We start from the raw sequence: 15,649 nt of genomic DNA, 5'->3' as shown, positions 1-15,649 counted from the left end.
CTTCTGTGTTGGTGGGGCTCCTGAAACTGCTTTATGTTTTTTATGCTGTCATATTTACTTGCACTAAAAGGCACTGCAAACAAATTTACAGTTATGTATAGCATCACCTTTTACATGTCACCTTAGTAAAGAGACTTGTAACATTTCCATTTCAAACCTTTATTTCAGGTTTTATAAATCCTCCCGCTTCTATTTACATGAGGCTGAAAACAGTAGTGTAAATGTTAGCCCCGCAGACTGATATGCAAGGAACAGTAGACATCTATTTTAAAATATGAGTCATCAGAAAAGGCAGTGATTTTGCATTGTCTCCTTTTTTTAATACTAGGCTTTAATTCACAAGAGAACACAAAAGCTCTGACTCTTTACCCTGTAATTGGAGATAAGTTGAGTGGAATTAATGGAACTACATTATTAAGAAATAGAAGGAATTGGCTAAATTTTGTCAAGGGTTGTGGTTTTTACACTGTTCCTTACATGAAAACACAAGAGATTGCTTGGAGAGATTCAGGGCTAATACACAGAATGAAGAAAAAAATACTTTTCTTTATAAAGTTTATGATTAGTGACTGCTCTGGGGGTTAATCAAGGCAAACCTTGAGGCTGAATTACATAGAGGAGCAACCGATTTCATTAGAAACAGCTACTGTTATACATGGTATGGACCATTTCTTTGCCTAGTGAAAATTGTTATCCTTGTATTTCGTGAATGAAATGCAGGAACTGCTGGTGCTTGGAACAGTGAAGCACTGATGCAAGCTGCCTGAAGACTGGGAAATAGCTTTCCTTTGTGGTTTTGAACAGTAAGGTAGGCGGTGCCTTCTTTGCCTCATTGGTCACCTATGAGGTCTCCCAGGCACATCCCAGAATAAGGGTTGAGCCAGGGATTATCTGAGAGCGTGTGAGCCCTACAATTCCATCAGACCCAATGGCTGCCACCACAACAGACACTGAGAGAGCTGGCCAGCGTGCTCACTATAGTCTTTGCAAGGCTGAGACAATCGGGGAGCTAGCATGCAGGTTAGAGTGTTATGGCCCAGGTGAGCAGAGAGCTGGACAGGTAAAATCTGGCTGAGTGGTGGGGTGAGAGGACGTGGTGGTTGTGTTGGCCCCTGTTTGGATGCCAGTAACAGCGGGGGTACCACGGGGGTCTGTGCTGGGACTCGTCCTGTTTAACACCATTTTCAATGACCCGGAGGAGGCAACGGAAGGCACTTCTGTGGGGTTTGCAGATGACACCATACAGGGGGGGACCAATTGATAGGCAGGAGGGCAGGCTGGAGGAGCAGGCCAGCATGGGTGCTGTTGGGCATAGATGGGAACAAAGCTGTGCTGCCTCATAAAAGCAGAGGATTTGATACAAAATGTACAGCTCTTTTTCAGCCTCCTCCAGCTGTCTTGTTTACAGTGCAGCTCTATTTGTTAGTTGTATTTTGTTTAATCTCTCTTTGCAAGTGGTCTACTGGGCATTGACCAGTGCCAAGGGCAAGGAAGCATCACTCCACAGAACTATCCTTACTTCAGCTTTCAGTATGTAACTATTTCTCTTCTTGTCCCTCAGGCCTCCGTAAATCTCATAAAACCCTTTTCAGATTGAAATCCTACTCTTCCCAAGCTGTAATGTGTTTTACAGCATGTATTTCTCTATAGTTATCTTGGTCTCTTGTTGACAGTCTTTAGGTATCAGTTCCTTGGCTGGTAAATATCTTCCTTATTCTTAAATCTATCCACTTGGTTGTGTTCAGAGCAATGCGTGGGGATAATAAATTGGGTCACAAGTTCTTTCTGTCACGCCAGTGTTTCATAGTACCAAATCCTGGGGATGTCTGGAAGAAGCCAGCAGCCTTTTCCCCACTTGCACATCTCCCAGAAGAGCTGCAAGCTGCCTGGATTTCTCTAGTAAACTCACTTAATGGATGTCCGTCCATAAACGGTGTTCCAATAGTTTAATAGATTTATTCCAGAATATGAAAATAAACAGTTGTTTCAAATGCCAATTTTAGGACTTGCAGAATGGAACTATGTACATGCATAAGATGAGAGCGTAAATCAGCTCAGTAAAACAGCTTTGTAAATATTTATGAGCACAGGGCTCTTCATTTCACACATTTTACTGCTCCTCTGTCCTCATCTTAAGTTTTCACTTGCTTTAGCTAATGGCTGGTAGTTTGGGCCGAGTACCTGACATTGCTAAATTGCTGCCTGTTTTCTCTGGTATTGCATATACCACAATCTTAGACCTTTAGTGACTGCAGGTGAATGTATGATCTATAGAAAGAAACATGTTTTTATGGAGGGACATATTCTGAATTCTGATGGACCCACATTGTGTGGCGTGAATTTTAGCAGGCAGTACATTGATGAACTGAAGCACAGCCTGGATTTTCCTGCTTAAGCTGCCACCCATCATTTGGCTGCAGGTGAGGCAGGACCCACATTTCCTCTTTGTTTTGGTATTAGAATGGGGTTGGTTGTTCAGAAGGGTGAGGAAAGGGAAATTAAAAAGATGGTTGATAGGATGAAAGAGAAAGGTGTGGGATGAAAGAGATGTGAAGCAGCTGTGAAAGAACAGTGGCAAAAGAATCAGAGCTGTCAGGATACAGCAGAAACAGTCTAATGGGGCCTACAAAGATGGGTTATCATCTCATGCAAAAGACTGTGTCTCCCTGGCACCTTCTCCTGTGGCCATGATCCTTCCCCAAGCATTCCAGCATTTTGGTGGCCCAGAGGAGAGGAAATGACATTTTTACTCCTCCCTTTGCAGCAGTCACAGAGGAGGACAGAAGGATGCAATCATGTGAACATTTTCTTTTCAGTTTTTACAAAGTTGTGCATGTTCTCATTATTTCCATTTGTGTCCACGTTGGTGCTGGAATTTCTATTAGTCTTCACTAATTCACACCAAAATCTCTGCATTTCCTCCGTATTTCACTAGCAGCAGATAGCACCATGTTGATATAATAACCAGAAACAAAATCTAAAAATAAACCTGCTGATAATTTCCTAGTGTTTGTTTGACCAGACCCTTGAAGCTCCTGAGTGGTCAGTTTGGACTGAGATAAGTGCTATCATTTTTCTTCTCTCTTGTCTGCTGGCTCTTCAGCCTTTTTGAACTGCAACCCACAAGGGGGCTGAGCAGGAGGTGCTTGTGGCAATTCCGGATGGATTATTCTCATTGAGGAATTGGCTTCTGCTGCTTCATGAGAGGCTTTGGCAGATCAAAAGCTGTTGCTGCTGAGATCCTGCCAGGCATGCTTTCCATGTATTTCTTTATGACTTCACTGAAACTGTGTGGGATCAGTGGAATAGGGGAATTTGGGTATGAAAACATTTTTCATTATGTTTACACATCTTAATTAGAGATTTATAAGGACAGCCAGATATGCTGCCATTTAAACAATTACTTGTATTTAATTGTGTTTGCATTTTCATTAGTGAAATATAACAGAGAAAGGTAACTTATTAATTTGCATGCAGATTTATCAGAAGATTTCTGTACATTGTACAAATTTATATCATTTAATGTCTTAGCATGCATTTAATCATACTCATGCAGATTTAAGTGTCTTCCTGACTGCAGTGGTATCATTCATTAACAGTTACCCTGAACTCTGATGATCATAGGTTTGGCATAAACACAAAAAAATATATTCTTCAGAAAGTAGATTTTGGAAAGCTTATTGGCTCTTCTTCCTGAGGCTGTTACACATTTTGTATTTTTAGACACTACTCAAGCCCACTGCTGGTGTACTTGAGCAAATCAAATGCTCTTTGATCGAGTAGGATGTTTGTCTTCAGTGAGCTGTGCTTAAGGCTTTTATTCTTTCTTTTGCTAGTCTGTAGTCACTGGCATTCCCCAGGGACCAATACTGGGTCCAGTCTTATTCAACTTGTTTATTAATGGGATAGGAGGCACCTCAATCAGTTTGCTGATGACACTAAAATGAGGGAGTGGCTGAGAGACCTGAAGGCTTTGCTGCCACTCAGCAGGACCTCAATAGGCTGGAGAATTGGGCAGAAAAAAACCTAATGTGGTTCAACAAGGGCAAGTGCAGGGTCCTGCACCTGGGGAGGAATAACCCCAAGTGCCAGCACGGACTGGGGACTGACCTACAGGAGAGCAGCTCTGCGGAAAAGGATCTGGGGTTCCTGATGGATGACAAGTTGTCCATGAGCCAGCAGTGCCCTCATGGCCAGGAGGGACAATGGTGTCCTGGGGTTCATCAGGAAGAGTGTGGCTAGAAGATTGAGGGAGGTGATCCTGCTCCTCTACTCAGCCCTGCTGAGGCCACCTCTGGAATGCTGTGTCCAGTTCTGGGCTCCTCAGCACAAGAAAGAAAAGGAGATACTGGAGAGGGTCCAATGAAAGCCACAAAGATGATGAGGGGTCTGGAGCATTTGTCTTACGAGGAGAGACTGCGGGAGCTGGGCCTGTTCAGTCTGGAGAAGAGAAGACTGAGAAGGATCTCATTAATGCACATAAATATCTCAAAGGATGCCAAGAGGATGGTGCCAGACTCTTTTCAGTGGTTCCCAGTGACAGAACAAGGAGCACTGGACAGAAACTAAAACATGAAGAGGAACTTCTTTCCATTAAAGGTGGCAGAGCACTGGAACAGGCCGCCCAGGGAAGTCATGGATTCTCTGTCTGGAGACATTAAAAAACCACATGGATGAGTTCCTCTAACCTGCTCTAGGTGACCCTGCCTTGACAGGAGGGTTGGACTTGATGATCTCCAGAGGTGTCTTCCAACCCTAAGGATTCTGTGATCTGGAATAGTTAGTCAAAAAATATATAAGGTCTTTTGCAAGTGACTTAACTTCTAAGTGTGTCCCTTCACCTCATGTTTCCTGATGGCAAGTTCCAGGCAAGCTACATCCATGGCTTTCTGAAGCCTCCAGGTTGCTTTTTCAAGATACCATGATCTCCACATTCAGAACATGGGGCTGGGGTGCAATCCATATATGATGAGCCAAGGGCCAGTGGAATTTGAAAATGTGGAGTAGTCACCATGAAAGCATGAACATTTCAAGAGCATCTTGAGAGCAATTAATGATGATACCACTGTCTATCTACTTCCTAGAAAAAAAAGGGACCATCGTTCTGGTTTTTTTACCAGAACCTCTGCTTCTGTGAAATTAATTAAGAACAGGAATGTATCCTCATGCTAGCAGATACCTTGTCTAGATGAACAAGCCAAGTCTGAGATGCTTCCTTGAATGGACAGAACCAGTTCTTTTTATGCAACAGGGAGCAGCAAAAAAACCCTCAGAAGCAGTGGCCACAAAGTTACATACCTGCTTTCATTGCACTCCCACTCCTTCATCTTGGAGGATCCAGGACTGGGTTCCCTGTTGAAGCTTCCTCTTAAAATTATGCCTCTCCAGAGACCTGAGATTGTCAAGGACCTCTGTTTGCAACACTAAGTACAGTAAATGCTATTGTATTATCCAACAGATGCAAATTAAATAATCCCACTCCCGTCACTTTCTAACAGGATAATGTTAAAGGCATTCCTCTGGGATGGAGAGTAATAATTTGCTAATTCCCCTCAGTATTTTATGCTTCTCAGTATTGCAGCTAATTTTCTCTGAGTATATTAACATTCACAATGACTTTGCAGTCCCACCCTAATAGCTCTTCCCAGAGGCAGTGACTGTGAAGGTGAGAGCTGACAGTGACACATTTTCCTCCTTTTTCTCTACAGACTATATTATCCTGGTTTCCATCCACTGAGGGCTGTCCAGCTGATGCGAGTGGGCAAACTGCAGTACAGTCAAGGCATGTTTCCTCAGGCACTGGAAACCTTGAAACAGGTCAGTATGGTGAAACATTTTTTCTCTATCCTCCTTCCTTGCTTCCCCCAAAACTGCTGTGTGACCCTCCCTGCCTCATGCCTTTGGATACTTCTCACCACTTCTTCCATCAGTGGTGTTTCCCCAGGTTGCAGCTGGGTGTGGTGATGGGTCACTGTTGCTCAGCATTTCAGGCACTGACATTCTCCAGTGTCAGCCACAGCTAATTACAGTTTGATAGCTCAGAGGTGCCTGGATGAAAAATTACTATTAGATCTGAAGGGATAAAATTATCTCAGTGCTTCATATATTCCTTACTCCCATAGCAAAGTGATTCTGAGAGCACTGAAATTACAGGAACAGGAGCAGAGCTGCAGTTTCTACCCTCCTTATTCCCTATCGGTTTCAGATTGGAGAGCTTTGTCTTTAACGTGTATTTTATTATGAGCCATACTCAAATCAACAGTCACGTTTCTTGATCCCTCGTATTTCTTATCATTCATCATCTTTGATCTGGTTTTGCAGCTGTGCTTTGTTAGTTACATTTCAGCTTTAAGCCATCCCTCTTATACCTGAGCTGACTTTTATATTCATTTCCTTGTACCTCAGGTTCTTATTTGTCCTGCTGTTATATTGCTGTTAGTATCATCTTAAATATATTTACTAATCCCTTTCCATGTGCAACATGTCCTCAGGATGTAGGATCTTGCCTCCTGTCTAAAGTCCTCAATCACTGCTGGGGTGCTTTGCTCCCCCAGGGAGATGTGCTGCCTCTAGCTTCCCTTGAAAAGGTCTTATACTTATTTTCTGATGTTATTGATTGTCCTGTGGTCAGCTTTCCCTGAATACATTACATGCTCCATGTGGTTCCCTGTCCTGGCTCCCCACCCACCTCCAGTTCATGACACAGCTCCCCATTGCCTTTGCTGGGTGCTGCCGAAAACCATCGGGCCAAGCTACTTGCTTGTATCTGCAGGGCAGGAGCAGGCTCAGTGCTGGCACCAGTGTTGGAAAGAAGTGAAGAATTTGGCCCTACATTCCCTTTGATTAATGTCCGTGCTATATGAAGAGCTAGTCTTGTGGCAAAGAGTTAGGGCAACTGCTTGGGATACAAGGGGATGGGTGTCTGCACTGGAGGTGGGGGAGAGGTGCTTTCTCACTCCTGCCCAGGTCCCTTATAAAGATAATATCAGTCATGACTCTCCAGGTATTAGTATTTTGTACTTACCTTTTCTTCAAGCCCCGTATCTCTTTGGTTTTAACATCTGATTAATGATGCAAGCTGAATAACTGTTAATTTTCACATGTTGAAGTAATAAATTAGTATTTAATATGATGCCACTCTTGCTAAGTCTTGGTATAACTTACATCTTCACTTGATATATTTTACTTAAATTATAGCTAGTTCTATCATTATAAAGCAGATGGAAGAGTAATCAGTTCTATTTTTTATGCATTATTCAGAAATATGTCATATATCTGTCATGTGCCAGATAATCCATTCTGCTCTTTCCCCCAAAATATTTATAATTTCCAACCATCTAGAGTTTCCCTTTTAGCAGTGGAATGAGACCCCCATCAGAGAAGCTTCTGTTTTCATTGATACTTCTACAATATATTAACAGGCATTGTTCTAATTGCATTTCTGATGTGATACTGCATTAGATTAAACTGGAGCAAATTGCCCTAGAGACAACTGAATGCTGCTGGTCAGTGAAGGTGCAATGGGGATTTATATGGTTTTGGTGAAGAAGTTGCCTATTGCAAGCCAAATTGCTGCTCTATGATCCTTTGGAAACTGAGCAATGCCTTACACAGAAACCTTTTCTAGGCTGTGACTCCCTCTTTCTCTCCAAAGGGCCATTAAGGTCCTGCTTGCCCTCCTGTCTCGTACCCAGTGAGCCTCTAATGGAGGCTCCAAGCCATTGTTGCTCCACAAGGACACAGTGCTTTACGAATGGGGTGTAGAATCCTGTTGTGGCTTTGCCTATTCCCTATTCAGCCTCTCTTTTTACACACACGTGTGAGACAAAGACAGACTGAACTCCCTAGGAGCGCAGCTGAGAGGAGGAAAAGCTTCTTGTCATCCTGTTTCTCCATGTAGCTTCTTTGGATGAGCTCTGCAACTGATTCACTTCCTTGCTGTCTACACCAGAACAAATTAGAGGAAGATATAATTCCCAGTTTGTTGTGACTAAAGAATGTGATTCCTAATATTACTCAGATAATGTCCTAGAGTTATATGAGAATGCAATTTGCCCCTTTGTGATTAGATGTGTCAACAGAGCATGCCACATGCTCAGAGCAGAAACTCGATTACCTTCTCTGCTTCATTACTCTTCTTAATACACTCTGACACTGAATAGCAGCACCCTGTTGGAACCCTCGTCAGACTAATTTCACTGTGGCATTAAGAAGAAGGATATGGAAGGTGCAGAGGAATTGGGATCTGAGTGAAATTCACCTCACATATAAATCCTGTTTAAGCAGGCACAACCTCAGAGCTGCTAGGGATTGACAGCCTCTCTGCAGCAGATACACAGTCTGTTAAGACCAGTAGATCTTCACACACAGCTCTGCAGCCCAGCCCTCACTGCTGCTCTCTGTGCCACCCAAAAATGAGTCACTGTCACAACCACCTTGCTCTTAGGGCCCTGTGGGTTTAGCTCTCTGCCCTGCACCCCCAAAGAAAGCTTAAATAATATGGAGGGCTTCATGTTGTCCATTAGAAAGAAATCACCCCCTAAATGTATATTAGGCCCTGCAGAATCTTATTTACTAGATTTTGAAATAGAAGATTTACAGAGAGGAAATATTCCTCTGAAATAAAAAACTGAAGGTAGGTCTTGGTTTATTTTACAACCAGCATATTATTTTTAAATTTATATACATATATATGAAAGATGTAATAGAGGACAAATGGGATTATAGGTCTGGAAAGCTTTTGTCAGCAAAAGACAGGAATTGGAGCCCAGTCTGAAAACCAATTTGAAGATCCTGACATGTCATGGTCACAGGAGTGACCCTCATGAGGGTCCCTCATGAGCAGATGGGCACAGCTGTCTTGTCTCATGAACGTCTACAACAGGTACTGTACAATTTCTCTTCTTATGGAAATCCCTGTTGTGGAGGCAAAAAGCACAGGAACTGGGGTAAAATCCTTCCCAGGTCTCACAGCAACCCTGAAGAAATCCCTTCTCTAGGTGTTTGCTTCAAACACTGAATTGTTTACCAGCTGTCATTGATAGTAACTGTGATAGTTTTTGGTATTCCTATGCCTGCTTTAACAACTTGTCCCCTTCAATCAAGAGAAATGGAAAACCACAGATACCTCTGAAATACTAGCCTACACTTCCTGCCACTCTGGCCATTTGCTTCCTGCTTCCCCTGTGACAGAGCCGTGCCATCCTGCATCTGCCCACAGTTGCCCCCAGCCATGGCCATGGGCATCCTGTCCCATCCCCGTGCGGATCAGGCGCAAACACCTGCTCCTCTTTTACATTCTTGGAGCCACAGCTGTACCTCTGATCTAATGGGGTTTATATTCTCCAGGGAGACAGTGGGGGCTGATGGCACTGTGGCCTGTGTTGCTGCTGTAGCTTTTCATAATTAGATTTGCTCTTTTAGGTGAGAGGGAGACCACACAGATCACATGAATCTGCTCAGCCTCAACTCTGCTGGTTAGCTGTGGGATTGAGGGGAGCAGGGGAGTGGGCAGAGAGCCCACATGTTCCTGTTTCTGTCCAGTAAAACAATTCCTTGCACTGGAGCTGAAATCATCCCCAGTTTTGCACTGACCCTTGCCAAAACAGCTACATAACCTAATACCAGTTGAATTTAGGGATTACACGAGTCATTGCTGTTCTAACTTTGGTGCAGCTGGTTCTGACTTGTACTGCAGTGTGTGAGACGGTACATTGCATAAGAATGATTTCCTCCAAGGAAACAAAAGGATAAAGACTGAGTGCTTTTGTCTGCCATACTTGAGAAAGAAAAGAAGTAGAAAGGAAATGTTGGAGGTGAGAGAAAGTCAACAATGGTAGCATTGACTCAAGATTAGGTTTGATATTAAGGATTATTGTCTTTTAACTGAGGTATATCTATACGGACATCTCTGGCTGTGCATCAGGGTGTCAGGGTCCTAGTCCATCACTGCAAGCCCGACCTCTTTCCTATAGTGGGGCTGAAGATCCAGGTCAGCTGCCCCAAGACTGTCACTCAGATTTATCCAGATGCACAGCTCTTAGCATACATCATTCACAATAAATCCATCAACTTTCTGGGATAGGGCATGCAAGCACTGTGCACCAATATGTCAGGATCCAGGGCCAATTCTCCTGGCCACTTTGCTCTAGGGTGATCCTGTCCCCTCCTAATTAGCCTGGGAGCAGCTGCATGTTACAAAAATTGAGTATTTCTAATTTTGTTTCATATTTCTTTGCCATTTCTAAAAACGATGAAAATATTTCCACTGTTCTTTTTAACTGAGTATATTTTATCTTTTAGTAGTGGGGCACTGTGGTAACTTAAAACATATTTCACTCTTTTTAGAGCTCCTTGCTCACTATGATTTGTTTTGACTGCTATTTCAACTTGTTCTTTCAATCTTGTGCTGCTTCCCTCTTTTAAGAATTAGCTAATTTGAGGCAAAAATAAACTGTGCTGGAATTTCCATATGCTTGCCAGGCTCTAGAATTTGGAAGTAGGCTGTCATTCATTCCACCAAAAAATATATTTAATTTTATCTATCCAATTTAAATGAGGCCCCTTCCTCAACATTTCTTCCCCAAAACATACCTTTTCTGCAATCCAAAGCCAATCTAGCTGAATTTTGTCATCTGACTGAAAAAGGAACCCATTGAAACACAGGCTTCATTTAGTTTTTTGCAATTCCTCAGTTTGGGATGATGAAAAATCTGTGTCTTTTCTCCTGCCAGTATACTACTAGCTCCCTTGTTTTATCTTCAGAAGTGCTGAATCAACCTCCATCTGGGACTTGCCTCCTTGCTGGAGGAATTTAATAGAAGGAAGAGCAGAAATGCCATATGAGAAGTGATGATCTAAACATGAGCTGGGTAAAGAGCATTTCAGACATATCTGTGGCAGGAAATCAGCAGCACTACAGGCAATATCAGCAAGCATAAATTAGCCCAGCAGTAGAAGATGACAAACACACAGAGAAAAACCTGGGAAAAGCAGCAAAGACCCATTCCCTGCATGCTTTTTGACAGTGAAACTATTAATGTACTCATTTGTTTGATGCTATGAATAGTTCCTCCTGATAGAGTTAAGGTACTTTATTCCATGGGTTAAGTATTAATCCATTTCTATTTTTACAGGACTTTCAGGCTCCTAACACCATGAACATCACAGTCATCTTTTAAATAATGTATCAAAACCTTGGGTGCTGTAGTTGACCAATCTTGAAATGGCCTTCATGTCTCAGTGCAAAAGTATCTCTCTCTGCTATTCCAAACATCTACCTGTGCAATGTATTTGTGGGTTTTAATGCCTAAGAATAATGTCAGTGCCTCCTCCTTTGTCAGGGACAAATCACCATGCACTTTGGGATGCTTCATTCCTGTTCCTGCTGTGCCATGCATTCAAGCCTGCTGGTGCCAACCACTTGAGGAGCAGCACTTACATCCCACCCTGCTGCAGGATCCAGCCTCTTTGCATGGTCTGCACAATGACTAACGTGTCCCTTTCTGTTCTTTCCTAAAGGCCTATAATATTATGAAGGTGACCCATGGGACAGATCACAGCCTGATGAAAGTCTTGATGGAGATAAAGGAAGAGTGTGAGGCCATGATGAGAATACAGTGAAGATAATCTCTAGTCTAGAAAAGAAAATATTCAAGGACAAAGAAAATAAAATGTTTCTTATTTCATTGTGAAGCTTCTCAATGGTTTTAGTGCCTTTTCTTTAGGTCCTATTTGCTTTACAAAAAGGTTTAATACTGGTTTTGCTGTGTGATCTGAATTGAGTTGGTGTTTGGCAGAATTCCTGTAATTTTCAGAGGATTTTTTTTGTCATCAATCATCAGTCTTATTGACAACAACTAACAACACCTAATTATTTGATTGTAAGTATTGGGAAATGCATACAGTCTTCATCAGTTACAAAGTGATCTAATTCCATTGATATCAGCAGTCAATTTTTTACGTCAGTTCATGCCAGCAATTAGGAACCTCTTGTCAGACACATTATAAATGAAGAGAATATACTTTTTCCCTTTGTCTTGCCCTTTGGAATGGTTTCCAAAAGCCTGATCCAGTCCTCTTTGACATCAAGTAAGTTTCCCAATGTTTTAAATGAGATTTTCCTCCCTCCCAATATATCTGCAGGGCTTTGTCCATCTTTTTCTTGCATTTCATACATTATAATATTGAATACTAAAACGGATTGAATAAAAAATTTTATCAAAAGTGGAAATTGCTTACTCTGCTTTTTCCTCATTTTGCTGGCTTCAAGAGTTTCTCACTTCATGCTGGTTTTAAAAACAGATATTTGGAACTGTGAGCTCAGTGCTATGGCTTCTAGACCTTTCTGAGTCTGTGGGCTTTGAATGTCACATCCCAAATAGAGAAGCCCAGAGACCTACAGATGAACATTGGCATCCCTGGGGAAGACATCCCTAAGGATGTCTTAGAAAGCACAGGCACTCTATTTCTCCACGTTCATCAGCAAGAGACTTGTTCTTGCCAGAGCTGTTGACTTCCATTTTTAACACAGAAACAAATATTAACAAAAGCCAATATTTATGAGGGACATTGAAACTTAAGTAATTTAAAGCCTTTGGAAGTATTGCTTCAGGTGTGTCACTCCTCTAACAATTTATTGCTGCTACTCCAGCCATGACTGTTACTTCATTAATCCGTCGTTGTTGTAAAGTCAGGCTTTTTTCACACCAGTAACTTGACACCATTAATTATTACAAGATGAGAACACATTTAAAAAGAAAATGAACACTCTGGGTGTAATTTACAGCCATGGCACACGAATGCCAACGCTGAGGAAGATATCTCCTTTCAAGAGGTTTGAATTTGTTCCAGCACATGGAGAGTTCACTTGCCCGGCAGTAATGTGCAAGCAATAACCTCTGAAATGCAGTGCATTTCTGGAGTATGTAGCATGGCTTGCTGCCAGAGGCCAGGTCATATCAGCCACCCAAGAAGTGCAGTAATCCTCCCAGAAATTCACTGCTTGGTTGGGTCTTCCTGCTATTATAAAAAGGAAATTGTCTGGGGGAAAAGGTCAGACCTTTGCATTTATTGGGAGTTCTGACAAAGTACTGATGGACAACCAGTCTTCAAAAACTTATCTTCTGGTTTTAAATGGACACATGCATATTAGAATTTACGTGATTTTTGTGTAAAGATCATGGTTATGTTACCTCATGATGACAAATCTGGTACTAAGATTTGCAAATGGAGGGGACTGCAGAATGTAAGGTCAGGTGATGCATTAGTTTATGCAGCATATCCTGGGACACAGCCCAGCAGCTCTCATGCGTGCAGACACATCTGCAGGTGTGAACTGCAGCACTGTTTGCTGGGCTTCTGCTTCAAGGACACCTCAACAGTGGCCTGCTGTCATATGAGAACAGCCACTTTACAGCAAGGACAAGCACCTACCTGTGCTGAGGCCTTCTCTCCAGCCGTGTTCCTCTCAAAGGTCTAAGAAGACACTAAGAGAAAAGGTACAAAGGAAACAGTTCAATGACAGCCTGCTGGGAAACAGAGAAGGAGCATGCCCTTGGCTGTGGAGTGTCACAGCAGCAGCTGTGCTGCCGTGAGTGCAGAGCTGTTGGAAATCCATCTGCAGCCCAATGCTTAATGCCAGAAACCAAACTGGCACCTGGATGGTCTGTGGCTCACGGTCCTCAGGGCACTGCTGCATTGCCTGTCCTGCCTGGCCTTCTCTGGGCTGGTCTGAGGAGGATCCTTAGTGTGGGGGGCATAATCCATGCTTTGCATTCATTACTGTTGATGCAATTTCAGCTTGGTCAATGCAAGAGTCACATTTTCTGGTTGTTTCCAGTCACTTACTGAGCAATTTCCCTTGGAGATTCATATGCACTAACACCACCAGCAAGGGTTGACAGTGCTGCAGGGGAGGTTGTTGTGGGCAGATTTTCTCTCCTGGTGGTCCTACTCCAGGCTATTTTCTGCAAAGAATGCTGGTCTGTGACTGTGGAGGGATTTACCTGAATGCATCGTTTGAAACTGTGGCAGCAAGCAAGGGCACCAGGGAGGAGGCAACATTAGATAAGCACTCATTTCAAATCAAGTAATGTTATCTTTGCACAGACATCCTTTTTCAGTTTTCATGAATAATACCTGTCAAATTTTTCACTTGGTGGTATTAGTGGTAAGATAAAGATGCTAAAGTCAGAAAGAGGCAGACTGAAACATTATCTGTAATGCTGGCAGATTCGCTGCTTGCTTCCCACAGGTTGGAGGCTTTTCCAGTGCCTTTTGGAAAGCAATGGTCACTTGAGTTCACCTCAAGTTTTAGGAATGCATTTTGAATTACTTTTGTTTTGACACTCTCCCTTAAATTAGTCCAGGAAAAACAATGTTATATTGCACTCAGAGGGAGCAGAATTGCACTATGTGTTTGGAAGAGAAGCAGTAGCAGAACACAAGAAAAAACCACGGGGAATTATACAGTTTTTCTAAGAATAACTGATTACAGTTGAACAAAACGTTTGTCTTAAACAAAAAAAAAAGCTCCCTGAAGTCTATTTCTTTAAATACAGCATAATTCCCCGCATCCATGCCCCTTGAGAGTGCTGACCTGATGTTGGTAGTAAAAACTCTCCAGGCCCTTTCACAAACAGACTATTATGCAGTGCATAGTAAGGTAGTAGAAAGTAAAAGAAAAGCAGTGAGGGAAAAATGCAGTAAACCGTTTCTTTGAGCTTCGACCTCTTCGAGTGTCAGCCTGTGTGTGAAGTCTGTCATGCATGGGTTTATGTCAAGAAAACTCGCCCACTACTCAGCCTTTTTTCTGCTTCTAATTGTAACCCTGTTCTCTGATAGCTAGGTTTTTTAATGAGCTTTTCTTAGACTTGTTATTTTTTACAGAGCATGTTTATAAAATACAGAGGCTATTTCCCCATACAGTATATTCCAAATAGTCCCTGGCCACTGCAAAGCCCTTAATGAACAGAGTTCCATTTTTCACAGAGGTTGTGCCAATTATGAGGATTTTTTTTCCTGAATCAGAATTAAACCTCCCATAAGACGAGGAGAAGAAGGAACGTCTTACAATTATGGACACAGAGTTCTGGCGTGGCTTCTCAGCTGCACCAGAAATTGTGTCTGACCTTGGGCAAATCAGACAGGGTTAGACATCCATACTTGAGTTTTCTTATTGTTGATCCTTGGAAAATAATGAAAAGAAAAGAAAAAAAAGAAAAAGAAAAGAAAAAAGAAAAGAAAAGAAAAGAAAAGAAAAGAAAAGAAAAGAAAAGAAAAGAAAAGAAAAGAAAAGAAAAGAAAAGAAAAGAAAAGAAAAGAAAAGAAAAGAAAAGAAAAGAAAAGAAAAGAAAAGAAAAGAAAAGAAAAGAAAAGAAAAAAAGAGAAGAGAAGAGAAGAGAAGAGAAAAGAAAAGAAAAGAAAAGAAAAGAAAAGAAAAGAAAAGAAAAGAAAAGAAAAGAAAAGAAAAGAAAAGAAAAGAAAAGAAAAGAAAAGAAAAGAAAAGAGAAAAGGAGAAAAGAGAGACTGGCTATGACACACTCCATAGCTCACTGCATCCCTACCATAAAGGCTTAAAGAGCCTATATGTATTCACTTAGTGTATTATTGGTAAGACAGCATCAGAGAGAAATATTTGGCCAGCCTA

General features: G+C 42.0%; 1 protein-coding gene across 11 annotated transcripts in view; it reads left to right on the top strand.

Moving 5' to 3' along the window:
• SMYD3 (SET and MYND domain containing 3) overlaps nt 1-11,694 on the top strand; it is a 399,187-nt gene extending 387,493 nt beyond the window's left edge. For all 11 annotated transcript variants that reach the window (XM_069009930.1, XM_069009940.1, XM_069009937.1 and 8 more), the window contains 2 exons: nt 5,709-5,817; nt 11,521-11,694. In XM_069009930.1, coding sequence (XP_068866031.1) covers nt 5,709-5,817; nt 11,521-11,622 — 211 coding nt within the window. In that variant the 3' untranslated portion in view covers nt 11,623-11,694. The remainder of the gene's footprint in view (nt 1-5,708; nt 5,818-11,520) is intronic.
• The last annotated feature ends 3,955 nt before the right edge of the window (nt 11,695-15,649 follow it).

Source organism: Aphelocoma coerulescens, chromosome 3, assembly GCF_041296385.1.
Source record: "Aphelocoma coerulescens isolate FSJ_1873_10779 chromosome 3, UR_Acoe_1.0, whole genome shotgun sequence".
In the NCBI taxonomy this organism is placed as follows: domain Eukaryota; kingdom Metazoa; phylum Chordata; class Aves; order Passeriformes; family Corvidae; genus Aphelocoma; species Aphelocoma coerulescens.
This window is presented reverse-complemented; position numbering and strand designations above follow the sequence as displayed.